Genomic DNA, 13,734 nt, shown 5'->3' with positions numbered 1-13,734 from the left:
CCTTCTGGGGTCGGAAACTTTAACGCTTGGTGCAGAGTTGAAGGAACTGCTCTCATGTTGTGAATCCATGGTCTTCCAAACAATGTATTGTATCCCACGTCTCCCTCTATCACATAAAATTTGGTCTGCTGCGTGGTTCCAGCTATGTTAATCGGTAAGGTGATCTCACCCTTCGTCGTTTTGCAGGCCATGTTGAATCCGTTAAGGACCCGGACTGCTGATACGATCTGGTCTAGTAGTCCCAGCTGCTCGATGACTCTCCATTGGATGATATTAGCCGAGATACCTGGATCAATTAACACACATTTAATTCTAAATTCATTGACAAGGACATATATTACCAGTGCATCGTTATGGGGTTGAATGACGCCTTCTATATCCTCATCATTAAACGAGATTGGACCATCGGGTTCATAACTCCGGATACGCTTTTCTCTTGTTATGGAAATTTTAGTGCGTTTCATTATTGGCCCTTGGGGAATGTTCGCTCCCCCGATAATCATATGGATCACCTGGTGAGTCTCTTTCTATCTGTCTTGCTTGTTGGCGTCCACGATCTTAAAATGAATTTTGGCTTGTTCACTTAGGAATTCTCGAAGGTGACCTAAATTAAATAGACGAGCGACTTCCTCTCTTAACTGTCAACAATCTTCGATTCCATGACCGTGGGTGTGACGGTACTTACAAATCAGGCTCTTATCCCGTTTTTCAGGGTCGGATTGAATTGGCCTTCGGTGTCTTGTTTCTTTGTTGTGGATGACGGCTGCTGCTATGGCCGCTACAACGACGTAGAAATTATACTCGGACAATCTCGGGGCTTCTTTATTTCCCGAGGATCTGTCGATAGCATTCCTGTTCATCAGTCCTCGATTACTCAGGCCTCGATCATTCCTCCTATCATTTTTGCCTGATTCGTCGTTGCGCATATTACCCCTTCGATCAGGTGGATAAGGCTGATACCTGTCAAATGACGGTCTCGGTTCTCGATCCGTCATTCTTCTCGATCGATCATTCCCTTTACTGGGACGCCACGATCCCGATGCAGTTCTCAAAATTTTATCATCCTCGACCCTGATCTTTGACTGGTACCTGTTATGCACATCGACCCAAGCGATTGCCGAGTATTTTACCAGATTTTTCTTTTACTCCAAATATGTGATCGAGCTTCTTGGGTTGAGCCCCTGGGTGAAAGATTGAACAGCCCAATCATCTGTAACCGGGTGCAGATCCATACGCTCTATTTGAAACCGGGCCACAAACTCACGGAGGGTTTCATCATCTCATTGTTTAATGTTGAACAATTCCGATTTCCGGGTTTCAACCTTAATGGCTTCGGCATAAGCTTTGACAAAAGCATCCGCAAGCATAGCGAACAAGTCAATCGAATGCTCGGGAAGTTGTAATACCATATCATTGCTCCCTTAGACAGGGTTTCCCCGAACTTCTTAAGTAGCACCGACTCCCTCTCGTCTTCGACGAGGTCGTTGCCTTTAATAGCACATGCGTATGCAGTCACATGCTCGTTTGGGTCGGTAGTCTCGTTATGCTTTGGGATATTGGGCATGCGGAACATCTTTGGGATCGGCTTTGGCGCTGCACTTGGTAGGAAAGGCATTTGAACGAACTTTTTTTTAGTCTGGTCCTTTCAATACCCGGGGTGCTCCAGGAATTTGGTCGACCCTAGCATTATAGTTTTCCACCTTCTTGTTGTTCGCTTCTATCTTCTTTTCCCCGGATTCTACTCGTTTCGTCAGTTCTTCGAGCATTCTTATCGACTCGACATTTTGTACGAGATTGTTACCGTTGTTCCCAGTAATGTGCCTTCTTCCTTCAGTTTCCTCAATCTGTTCAGATGGAACAGCATCGAGTGCTCGATTTTGATTTTGCAGTTGTGCTATAACCGCCTGCTGGGCTTGCAATTAGGCCATAGCCATGTCCAACTCGTTCCGGAGCCGTTGAAGCATGGCTTCATTATTCCCATCTACTGGCACGTCACCTACTGATGACCCAATCTGGTCAGGATCTACTGGGGGCACGTTGTTGTTAGGTACCCCATTATCGTTTTCCTCGTGGTGGCTTGATTCAGCGTGAAAATTGATAGAATGAGAGTCTGACATATCGGGTAGACCTGAAATCAAACTTCAAAGAACAAGTGTAAAAGTATCGAGTGTTATCAGAACTCGTATTAAACCACCAGTACTATTATCCAAGGCCCCACGGTGGGCGCCAAACTGTTTACCCTAAAAATGGATAACAATTAAATTTGTACGCATTGCTAAGGATATGCGGTTGATTTAATATGATTGAGTTATTATGCGATAAACAATGAAGTAAACACAAATGTAAAAGATCTGACCACAGTGGACAACGAGCGGCCTCGGGTCCGGGGAATCGAGATCGAACCACGATGGAAGAGTAATGAACAATGAACAGTAGTGAAACACTTGAGAAGATGAATGAACACTTTGCTAATAATTGTATTGCTTTTCTACTTATGTGCGTATTAAAAAACTGTTGAAACTAAAGGGGGTCCTCCTCTTTATATAGAAGAGGAATCCTAACTTTAGCACAAGTCTAAATAAGGCATGCAATCCTCTGTTATCTGATAGGCGAGATCGGTGCTGCAATATCCGGCTGGTGGCGGATATTTCGGCCTTCCCATTATAGTGATCAACTGCCTTCTCGTCATACCTCGGTGTCTGACTCCAGCCGAACTCAACAACCCCGGGCCGACCGAACCGAGCCCAATTCCCATGTCGGGAAACCGATGATATCCTTGTCCTCGGGTTTACCCGTATACAGAAGTAATGGCCAATAATGCTATTAAATGGTGAGTGAGTCTTTATTATATGTGGGGCTGAACCTTTATTTTTATTTTTTATTTTTTATTTTTTATTTTAGTGAAATAAAAAATGAAGAGAACTATACCGAATGCATCCCGTAACAACATCCAACTCAAGCCATCTACTATCACTCTCTACCAGATTTAACATTTTCTTTATATTTCCAACATTATCACTTACTTATAATAAGCTTTCTTCGGACATCACATTGTAGCTTGCTTTTCTTGGAAGTTCTATGCCATGGTGAATATGGAATATCAATAATATCATACGCTCTTTCTTTCTCTTTATTTTTTGTTTATATATCTCAGAGTTCCTCATTTCAATTATTTCAATTTTTATTATTTATGTTCTTGGTGCCACCTTCTCTAGTACTCTAAATGTGAGTTACACTTTTCTTTTGTTGTCTATCTAGATATTCCTCTTAATTTTCTGTTGCGAAATTGAACTTATGTCCTTCAAATGGGTTGGTCTATAATTTTTCCCTTTAGCAATCGAACTTATACCCAGTGGGGCAGAAGTTCTTTAAGAACAAAAGTCATGCGGGGCATAACTGGTGAAATATTATGACGCGAAAAAAATTTATTTGTTATGAGAGACAAAAATTAAAGACCAACGCAAAATAGGGACAAAAGTGCGAATAATCCTGCAAAATTATCTCTAAGGTGTCAAAATGGGTAGGGCTTACCCATTCAGTCAGTCGTTGCGGGCCGTAGATTTAAATGGGCCTTCACAACGTTAGTTCTACAGGGTCATTCGCACAAATATCCCTATTAAGGGTTGGTCTTTAATTTTTGTCCCTCAAATTTGTGGCCTTTAATTTTTGCCTTTCAACATTTTTGATGCTGCATAATTTAGATTCCACAAGGCATAATTGATGTTTAACTTCGGCATATGTATCATAACATCCACACAAATTATACCGGACACGGCAAAATTTCAATACTCAACATAATATGAAAAACGGCATAATTTTAGATTTCGCAAGACATAGTTTTCGTTTAACTTCGGCATATATATCATAACATCCACACAAATTATACCGGACAAGGCAAAACATTCAACACTCAACATATAATCTGAAAAATACTACAAAACTTATGCCGCATGACTTCATTCCTACAGCCAAGCGAGGCAAAATTCAAGTTTTCGAAAATAAAAATGTTACAGAAATTATGTCTTGCTAAGTAGGTCTGAATATTTACATTAAATAAATAGCATGAACAAAAAAATTAAAGACCACAAATATTAAAGACCAATGCGTTTGAAGGACAATCCGCGCAATAAAATGTCTAATAGAGGGCCAATGACTAGGACGGGTCACTTCTTGAATTTATTGATTTTTTTCTTTCTGATATACATTTTAATATTCTTATGATGTTATTGACTTAATCTGAAATGCATTTTATATTCTTATGATGTTATTGACTTAATCTGAAATGCATTTAATATTCTTATGATGTTATTGACTTAATCTGAAATGCACCGGGCATGGTAATTTAAAGATACAAACTCAAAGATCAATTAAAGTGTGAAAATTAGTGAGGGTTTAATTATGTGATGACCCGTACCCAAGAGAAAGTTTCAAGAAACCAATAGAAGAAGATGCAAAAAAAGATAACGTCAAATAATGATGTGTAGTATAGAGCATAGAGAAAAAGATATTCCCTCCGTCTCAAATTATTTGTCACCTTTCTTTTTACACATCTCATAAGAAAACATTTAATTAGAAGGGTCTTTGTGACTATTTTACCCTCACTTATGTTTTAAGATATAATCTCTATTCATTAAATATTTTTACTCTATTGAGGTGTTTGTAGTCTTAAAGAACAATTACTACTAAGGGTAAAATGGGGAAAAATACTCTTTCTGTTCACTTTTACTTGTCTATTATATTAAAAATAAATTTTCACTTTTACTTGTACATTATAGCATGTTAAGATAAAGACACTTTTATTTTTCATGTTTTACCCTTAACATTAACTACTCATCACTTAAATCTTTTTCAAATCTATTGAAACTGTACACCATTAATATGAGTATTATGGTAAAATATGCACTTCATTTACTATTTCTTAAAAGACGTGCAAAGTCCATCTTAACAAGTAAAAGTGAATTGAAGGAGTAATTAATTTTATCTTGAACTTTTAAAATTACAAATAATTTGAGAAAACTATTTTTAAAAAAGATGACAAATAATTTGAGATCTAAGGAAGAGTAGTATCAACTATCAGGAATGGTATTGTTGTAGAAAAAAGGCAATGGCGTTACTAATAGCAGCTGCAACCAAGGCACAAACTTTGCAATATTTTTGATTCAAAAAAGCCAAATTAGATAAATTTAAAAAGAACCCACCCCCCCCCCCCCCCCACCCCCGCAAAAAAAAAAATGACAACACAAGACACATACATGTATAGATTGATAGAATTTCTTGATTTTTTAAGTTAACAATTTATTGAATAGAATTGAAGACAAATACTTTAATTGAAGAAGAAAAAACACACTTTTTTTTTAACGTTTCGAAGAGTTAATTTCCTTTTTATTTTTATTCTTTGGTCTCAAGGACCAGGCTTAACCCAACCATGATGAGCTAAGTGAGGTTGGGCTTAATAGCCTCATTTTCAAAATCTACTAAAAAAGGGGATATATTTGTATATTTGAGCTACTGCTGGTAATTAAGTTTGGCCGAAGATACATATGCACAATTTTCCCAAAAAAATGTTTAGTTCAGCCTTACTCCGGTTATTCTGATTTAGCTAAACTAAAGCATTATATCTGATGGAATAATCCAATATTTGATAGTGAATGCGACTGCATCAACAATATTCGAAATGAATATGTATGTTTGTGCACACTCTTAGTCTCTTATGTATCACGGTTGCGAGATTCGTTAACTGAAGAATTCTTTACTGATGACTAAACTTTTTCTACTCCTGAAGATAGTTGGAAAACAAAATTTAGACTTGAGAACAATTAAGTGAAATTAAGAAATATTGTATTTTAAGAACTTAGATTACCTCTTTCGAACAATCAAATCATAATGAGATTAAAAAATCGATACTTCTCTGGCCGCATAAAACATGAATTACATTACAATTATGTCATTCTGACGAGTGATAACTCACCCAGAATCATTATGTACGAACTTAAAGATCAAGTATATATGTTAATATATTCATGGTTAGCCGTTGTAACCCTTTATCATCTTTTGCAAGACTACAATATACAGTCAAATCACTCTGTGGACAATGAAATTTTACCGGATTTGAAATAAGACTCTACAAGATTAGTTCAATCCATCTTCAAACTCTAAGGTCGGTTAGGGTTTCTTGGAGGCTACTCTACCCTAAACCCTAGCTCATGCTTATATAAAGGGACACATATTCCCTAAGAAAGACATCTCGAGAATCCCATAAACTTCACGAGATATTCACAAAGAGATCAATATGTGGCCAGATATTTTTTGACAACCAAATGCTTCAAGAAGCACAATATCCTTTCATGGAGATCAAATACGTCCCAAGAAAGTCCACACATATCCAAATCCAAATCATCCTATGTTCCAGAAATACGCTACTAACGACCCTCGAATCATGGAGAATATTTAGGAGAGAAGAATCAAACGAATAAACAGAGTTGTAACCACAATCTTGATAAATGAAACCACTCTTAATTTTTATATATTTTGTGATTGCAGTTTATTTTCCGTACTTGAAAAAATTTGTTGCAAACACACTCTATAATAACGTCGTTTGTTTCGATTTTTTTGTTGTTGCTATAGCGAAATGTTATTATAGAAAACATATAATAACATAACATGAAAGAGCACGGTTCCACAAAAAATATGGCTATCATAGTAAAATATTGTTAATCCATGAAGGATGACTATTATAGAGGAGTTTGACTACAGTGAAATATTGTTATAAAGGTGGTTATTATAGAGAGATCTGTACGTATGAAATGTTCTTTAACTATATATATTTTTGATAAATGATAATTACCGACACGGCATGCTAATAGATATTACTATTAAACTTCATTGTTTAGTTTCTTTATTTCCTTTTTCTTTTATTTCTATTTCGATTATTCATTATAGCTCACAGCTCAAAAGTCCGTAGTCTTCTAAGGTTAATGGAACATATTATACAATATCAACTAACTCAAGGATTTTGAGTAAAGGTAAATCATTGCTTCCACTTTCTTTCTTTCCATGGTTATGAGATCCAACAAAAAAAAAATGCAGTTTACAGCTACGACTCCTAAATTCTTTTTTAAAATGATTTCATTATTTTTATTTTTATTTAAAAATATTACAGATGTTATGTGTTTTCTGAATATCTAAGTTTTAATTTTAAAATTAAATTAAAAGAACTTAATTTCTCTAGAAATTAGTCAATTGATCTTTGATAAGCTAAAATTACGTACCAACAAATTGGTCGATAAAGAGCCCAAACTCACATTACAAATATTCCAAAATGAAGTATTGTTTGATAGCAACAACTCAACTTACATATATGTCCATTTTCTTTCACCTTCATTCTTTCCATTTAGGAACCTTAGTTCGGTCGAATTACTAATTCTTTTTGACCAAAATGTGTCTTTGCTTGTCAATGTTGAGAACTGCCATAGCTGTCTCCATTTGGAAATTATTATTTTTAAGTTATATAGTATTATTTATTATTTTTAAAGAAATGAAAAATAAACAACTATTAGATTGTTCTCCACGTGAAGCGATTGACAATTGAGGACAATGCCGATTCATTCTTGACCCATCTTAGCTGGCAGATTAAGGATTTAAAAATTATATAAATTGACACTGCCAAATATTTTATACATCATCAGTGTATTTCAATTTGGTATAGTAAGTAATTTATCATCATTTTCCAAGTTACCATCCTATACTAATTACAAAAGGTCTGGAATTATTTTTTTCAATAATTGTTTGATTATATAAATATTTTTAACATTGTTAGTGCTTAAAACTAAAACTCCTCTTTAATTAATTGATATATGTGTTGTCCGTTTGCTTAATACAGCTCAGCTAACTAGAGTTTGACTATACTCCCTCTGTTTCATATTAGTTGTCCTGTTTAGCTTTTCCAAGAGTCAAGTTGACTAATATTCTGAGCTAAATTAAATTAGATAAATTTAAATATTTTAAAAACTATACAAAAAGTACTACATGTTCCAATTCTTCTCATATTAATATGGTGAAAAAATATATCTCAAAATGTTGATTAAAGTTTATGTAGTTTGACTTTTAAAAAAGGAAAGTAGACAAGTAATATGGGATGGAGGGAGTATCATTATCCATTCCTTTTGTCATTTAACATAATGGAGACTATATTTTATAATTAGAGCTATAGTTAGATCTTTCTTGGAAAATATACCTAGAGTTTTTTTTTTTATTCTACTCCTAGCAAACACAAATAAATTATATACAATTCACAATTGATGGGGAAAAAAAAGCTTAGATTTCTAAATCTTGATACCTCATTTAGGCATCTTAAATTTGATAAGACATCACTGATTCAGTAGGTAATGATCATTTAAACTAATTTATTAACTTAGATTTCTAAAATTACGTAAAATTTAACTATAAAGTTGCAAATTCCTCAAGCGAGATTATACATTCAAAGTCCATTATGTTAGACACATGAGAAGCAAAAAGTGATAAATGTTTTAGGATAAAGGTAATAGAAGGCAAAATAATATTTCAAAGACATGAAGAGAACAATAAAATCTGTAATTAGTAAGTGAAAACCAAAGTGCTACTACATCAAGGGCTCGTTTGGTATGAGGGATAAGGATAAATTATCCCGGGATTATATTTAAGATGAGTTTAGCCCACGTTTGATTGGGATAAAATTCCAGTATAAGTCTAGAGGCGGAGCTAGAATTTGAAGCTTGTGGGTTCGGGATTCTAATTCGTTCAAGTTATTGTGTTCTAAAGTAACAATTTATACATATTCAATGAATTTTTCAAGACAAATACAGGGTTTGAACCAAAGTTATTGGTTTCGGCCGAACCCGCTAGCCTTATGCTAGCTCCGCCCCTGAGTATAACTAATCCCGGGATTAGTTATCCCGGAATTATAGTGTTATTTTTATCCCTGTGGGAGGGTGGAATAACTAATCTCAAAATAAGTTATCTTGAAATAACTTGTTTCCAACCAAACGACCCCTAAGAGATGGAATTTACATCAAGTGTGTGGTGGGATAGTAAAAGAAAAATCACTTTTGACAGACATCTCAAGTTTTTCTAGAAATAGAGTAGAAAGTGCTAGAACCCCATAGAGAGGCTATCTACGAACCATATATAGGGTGTGGTGGAAAGGATATGATCCATCTATGTTGATCTAGAAGTTTCAATTCCAGGGACGAATGCACAATATGATCAACGGGTTCGACCAAGTTAAGTAACTTTAGCTAGATTATGTAATGTGTTAAAAATTTACTAAGTATGTACAAATATTTAATTCTAAATTAAATGAGTCAATTGGTCGGTGAAGGCATAAACTTTAAATTTTGAATTCGTTTCTGCTAAGTTTGAACTTCGAACCCTCAGAATGGAGTAACGCCTGATATAGAGTGATTCCCACTATATAAATCTACATGACACGAATCTAAATTAGTGGACAAGAGAATATAGAATATCATATAATTATAAGCTAAATAAAGCTTTCTGAACTTCATGATAAATAATTGAGTTAATTGAGCCAATAAATTTCAAGCCATCATATGGTAGAAGATAAAGCACATTGAGAAATGAACAGATGATTAGATTACAACTATACAAATTGGAGACCCTAGGAGAAACATCCAAAAATAAATTAAACTGAAAATCTATAGGACATAGATAGGCCAGCACACATAAAACTCTTTTCCTTAAAGTCATGTCATCAAAGTTACTGTCAAAGTGGGCACTTGTGTAGGCCTCAAGAGAAGAAACACAAAAAGTGAAAATAATCATAGTCTCAAGCAAAAGACTTGAAGCTACTCCAGCATTTTTCCTATGCTCTATATAAGTATTGAGAAATTAATTAAAAAAATTACATATATTTAATTCTGAATTCAGTTTTTATTGTATATTTACTCGAGATCGCTCTACGAACTCATAAACTTCATATACTAGATATGTCTATGTCTCAAGCAAAAGCCTTGAACCTACTCTTATTTTTCCTAGATTCTATATATGTATTTGAGAAATCAAATACTAAATATATATTCTATATAATATTTAACTGTAAATTTGGATTTTATTGTATATTTACTCGAGATTCTTACATAAACTCATAAACTTCAAATCTTGAATCACTCTGTATCAAGCAAAAGCCTTGAACCTTCTCCTATATTTTACCTTCACCATATGCCACTTTCACAGTTTCACTGGTAAAATTGTACCTTTCTCTTTATATATAGCCTTTGTTTGCATCTTCAGTTCCATTCAATTTTGTTTCTAGACCTTTTATTCTCTCTCTGAGCTGCTCTATCTCAGGTCAGTTCTCTCATTATCAGTCCTTTTGATAGTTCTCTGGTTGTGCCTTTTTAAATTTGCGTATGGGGGTGGTGGTATATACTAAAAGGAATAATAACCAATATAACTAGGATTCTTCGAAAATGTCGCCAGGCGCGTGTCGGATTCCAAAAATTGTATATATTTAAGGATACGACATAGGCGCGACAACTTTTTTTGGGAATCTGAGCAACATAGGTTATAACGGGATGTCTGCATGTAGAACTGCTTCTATGTACAGCCAGTTACTGAAATATGTCTACTTTTTAACTTTTGCTGCAATTACCAGCATATATGACTTGGAAAAGTAACAATACTCTGTCGAGATTCTTTGCTTTGCTGATTTGGTCTTGCATTGTAGTGTTTTGCTAAATACTTGATGATTTTCTGTTGAAATATGACTTGCTCAAAGTTTTATATTCTTCAAGAAAATTTACTAATTCCACTCAGTTTGTGTTTTGCAAAATAATTGATGATTTTCTGTTGAAATATGACTTGCTCAAAGTTTTATATTCTTCAAGAAAATTTACTACTTCCACTCAGTTTGCAAAAGGGTAGGAGTCTGCTTTCTTGACATTATAGAGTGAAAAACTCTGAGATCTTAACTAAAAAGGTGCCTCCATAACCATAAGGTATTCTTAGGGAGATGATTTCAACTACAGCACTATCCAGACAAAATATAGTTTTGTAAGTTTACTGCTATAGTGGAAATTTTTTTGCTATCATATTTGAATTAACATGAATTTCGCATGTAGTTTAGTTACTTTAATGTGACAAACAACAATTTTGTGACTATTGTTATATTAAATAATGTGTTGGGGGTAAATAGTAGATACTTCGTGGAACTAGTCGAGGTTCGTGCAAATTGGTCCGGACAGCACGGATTCACGGTTATAAAGAAAAAGGGTACCTAGACAAGGTATTGTTGGAAAGATGAGTTCAACACCATTGATAAAAAAAGTTGGCATAATGCATAACCAGACCCTCAAACTTAGCCTCAGTTGGCAAGTACACCCTCCAACTTTGGGCATGCACAAGTAGTCACCTCAACTTGCATAAAGTTGAACACGTTAACACAAATGTTGACATGGCACTGATGTGGCACATAAGTTTGGAGGTATCTAGATGATCATTTTATAAGTTGGAGTGTTCAACTGACAAAATGGAGACAAGTTGAGGTGCCTACTTGTGCCACACCCCAAAGTTGGAGGGCATACTTGCCAGCTGAGGCCAAATTTGAGGCTTGTTTTATGTATTATGCCAAAAAAGTTTTATGACTTTTACTGCTACAATGGCTAAAGTCCAGTGACCATGTGCGAAAAAATAGAATTCACACGTAGTTTAGTTACTCTAACGTGACAAAAAGATAGTCTTGTGACTAATACTATAAGTTAAATTGACCCAATTTTTCCGGCTTTTCCCTTCATGTTACAAGTGCAAACTTTGTGGTTGATTTGCTGAGGTTTTATTGATTGAGCCATAAGTCTTGAATTTTACAGGGTCAGTCTATATAAGGTATTCTTGGAAAGATGAGTTCACTCGTAAGAAAAAGTAGTTTTGTGACTTTACTCTTATAATGGTAAAGGTCGGTGCCCATATGTGAATTAATATGAATTCACACGTAGTTTGGTTACTTTAACGTGACAAAAACTAGTTTTCTTTCTACTGTTATAGTGAGTAAAGTTCAGCGAGCATACGAGAAACTGACCCGAATTTTCCTTCATGTTAAAGATGAAAACTTTGTGTTTGATTTGCTGAAATTTTATTGATTGAGCCATAAATCTTGAATTTTGCAGGATCAGTTTATAATCAGAACACAAGAAAATGGAATACTATATTGTTGTCATTAGTCTTTTGTTAACCCTTTCAACTTCAGTAAATAGCCAGACTATTGGATCTCCAATTCAATCTCCTGCACCAGCACCAGGTCCACAATACACAAACCTAACCGAACTACTCTCACTAGCAGGCCCGTTCCACACGTTCCTCGAGTACCTCGTATCCACAAAAGTCATCGACACTTTCCAAGAACAAGCCAACAACACAGAAGAAGGAATCACATTATTTGTACCTCAAGACTCAGCCTTTTCAAAACTCAAGAAACCGTCTCTTTCGAATCTCACAGCTGCTCAACTCAAATCCCTTTGCCTTTTCCATGCATTGCCACATTACTATAGTTTATCTGATTTCAAGAACCTTGATGAAATTAGCCCTGTTAATACTTTTGCTGGTGGAGCTTTGTATTCTTTGAACTTTACTGATGTGTCCGGGACCGTTCATCTTACCTCAGGATGGGCTAATACTAAAGTTAGTAGCGCGGTTCATGTTACTTATCCAGTTGCTGTTTATCAAGTGGATAAAGTTTTACTTCCCGAAGCAATTTTTGGGACCGATATACCACCAACACCAGCACCAGCACCAATAGTAGAAATTGCCCCGGACGCTGATAGTCCAGCTGGCAAAAATATAGCAGCAGCATCTCCCGATTCTTCGTCGTTTTCGTCTTCTCATAGGATGATAAGTTGGGGCATGTTGAATAATATGTTCTTGGCAATTGCTGGTGGATACTTGATGTTGTTGTAAACTTTTGTTTAAATTATGTTTGCATCTTGTTCTTATTGGTTTTGATGTACACTTGCATTCTTTTTTGTTACATATTCTTGTTGATTGTATTATGTGAAGATGAGATTTCTTATTGGACATTGGTTACAGTTACTATTTATATATAAATTGATTCTTGTTATTAGCTTGATCAGTTACACAATAGGACTTTGCGGGAGTCCTATTACCCCCGGGCTCTTCTTCTGTCGTAATTTCGCAGCAAATTCTTGACTCCTTAATATAATTGGATTATCATTGAGGATATATGTTTAATCCATAATCCTACTCGAGGAAAATGCATAAAAATATTACATATTACACAAACACATATTATGTCTCAATCACAAAACAGTTTAAAATGCTCCATTTTGTCCCCTAACTTATTGTGTATGACATGAAAAGATACAAACAAATTAATGCTATTGTGAGCTAAGCAAAGAGCCTTCTCTACACTTGCATCCTATCACGGACGCTTCAAAAATATCGACGGGTGTGTATCGGACACTCCAAAAGTAGTGCATTTTTTAAGAATCCGACACGGGTGCGACAACGAAAGTGAAGAGTCCCCCGCAACTTGCACCATATTGAGTACACTATACCACATATGTTACTTAAGTATAAGTAACAGTTAGCAAAACTATATTTTATTGCTCAGACCTGGACCTAAGCTAGAAATTGCAAGGCAGGCCGGATATAGGCTTGAATATACGGATTCAGAAGAATCTAGTAACTTTATGTGTCAAAAGATTCACTAAGTATCTACAAAACTCAATT

General features: G+C 35.1%; 1 protein-coding gene across 1 annotated transcript; it reads left to right on the top strand.

Moving 5' to 3' along the window:
* Window positions 1–9,987: 9,987 nt before the first annotated feature.
* Window positions 9,988–13,102, top strand: LOC132636689 (fasciclin-like arabinogalactan protein 7). Its single transcript, XM_060353678.1, has 2 exons — window positions 9,988–10,341; window positions 12,156–13,102. Exon 2 carries the CDS (start codon window positions 12,184–12,186, stop codon window positions 12,940–12,942), a length of 759 nt encoding a protein of 252 aa, XP_060209661.1. The 5' UTR covers window positions 9,988–10,341; window positions 12,156–12,183; the 3' UTR covers window positions 12,943–13,102.
* Window positions 13,103–13,734: the final 632 nt, after the last annotated feature.

Source organism: Lycium barbarum, chromosome 4 (assembly GCF_019175385.1).
Source record: "Lycium barbarum isolate Lr01 chromosome 4, ASM1917538v2, whole genome shotgun sequence".
In the NCBI taxonomy this organism is placed as follows: Eukaryota; Viridiplantae; Streptophyta; class Magnoliopsida; order Solanales; family Solanaceae; genus Lycium; species Lycium barbarum.
This window is presented reverse-complemented; position numbering and strand designations above follow the sequence as displayed.

What these genes read in the sequence shown, in the direction of transcription:
- LOC132636689 (XM_060353678.1), top strand. Translation starts at nt 12,184, where the DNA reads ATGGAATACTATATTGTTGTCATTAGTCTTTTGTTAACCCTTTCAACT.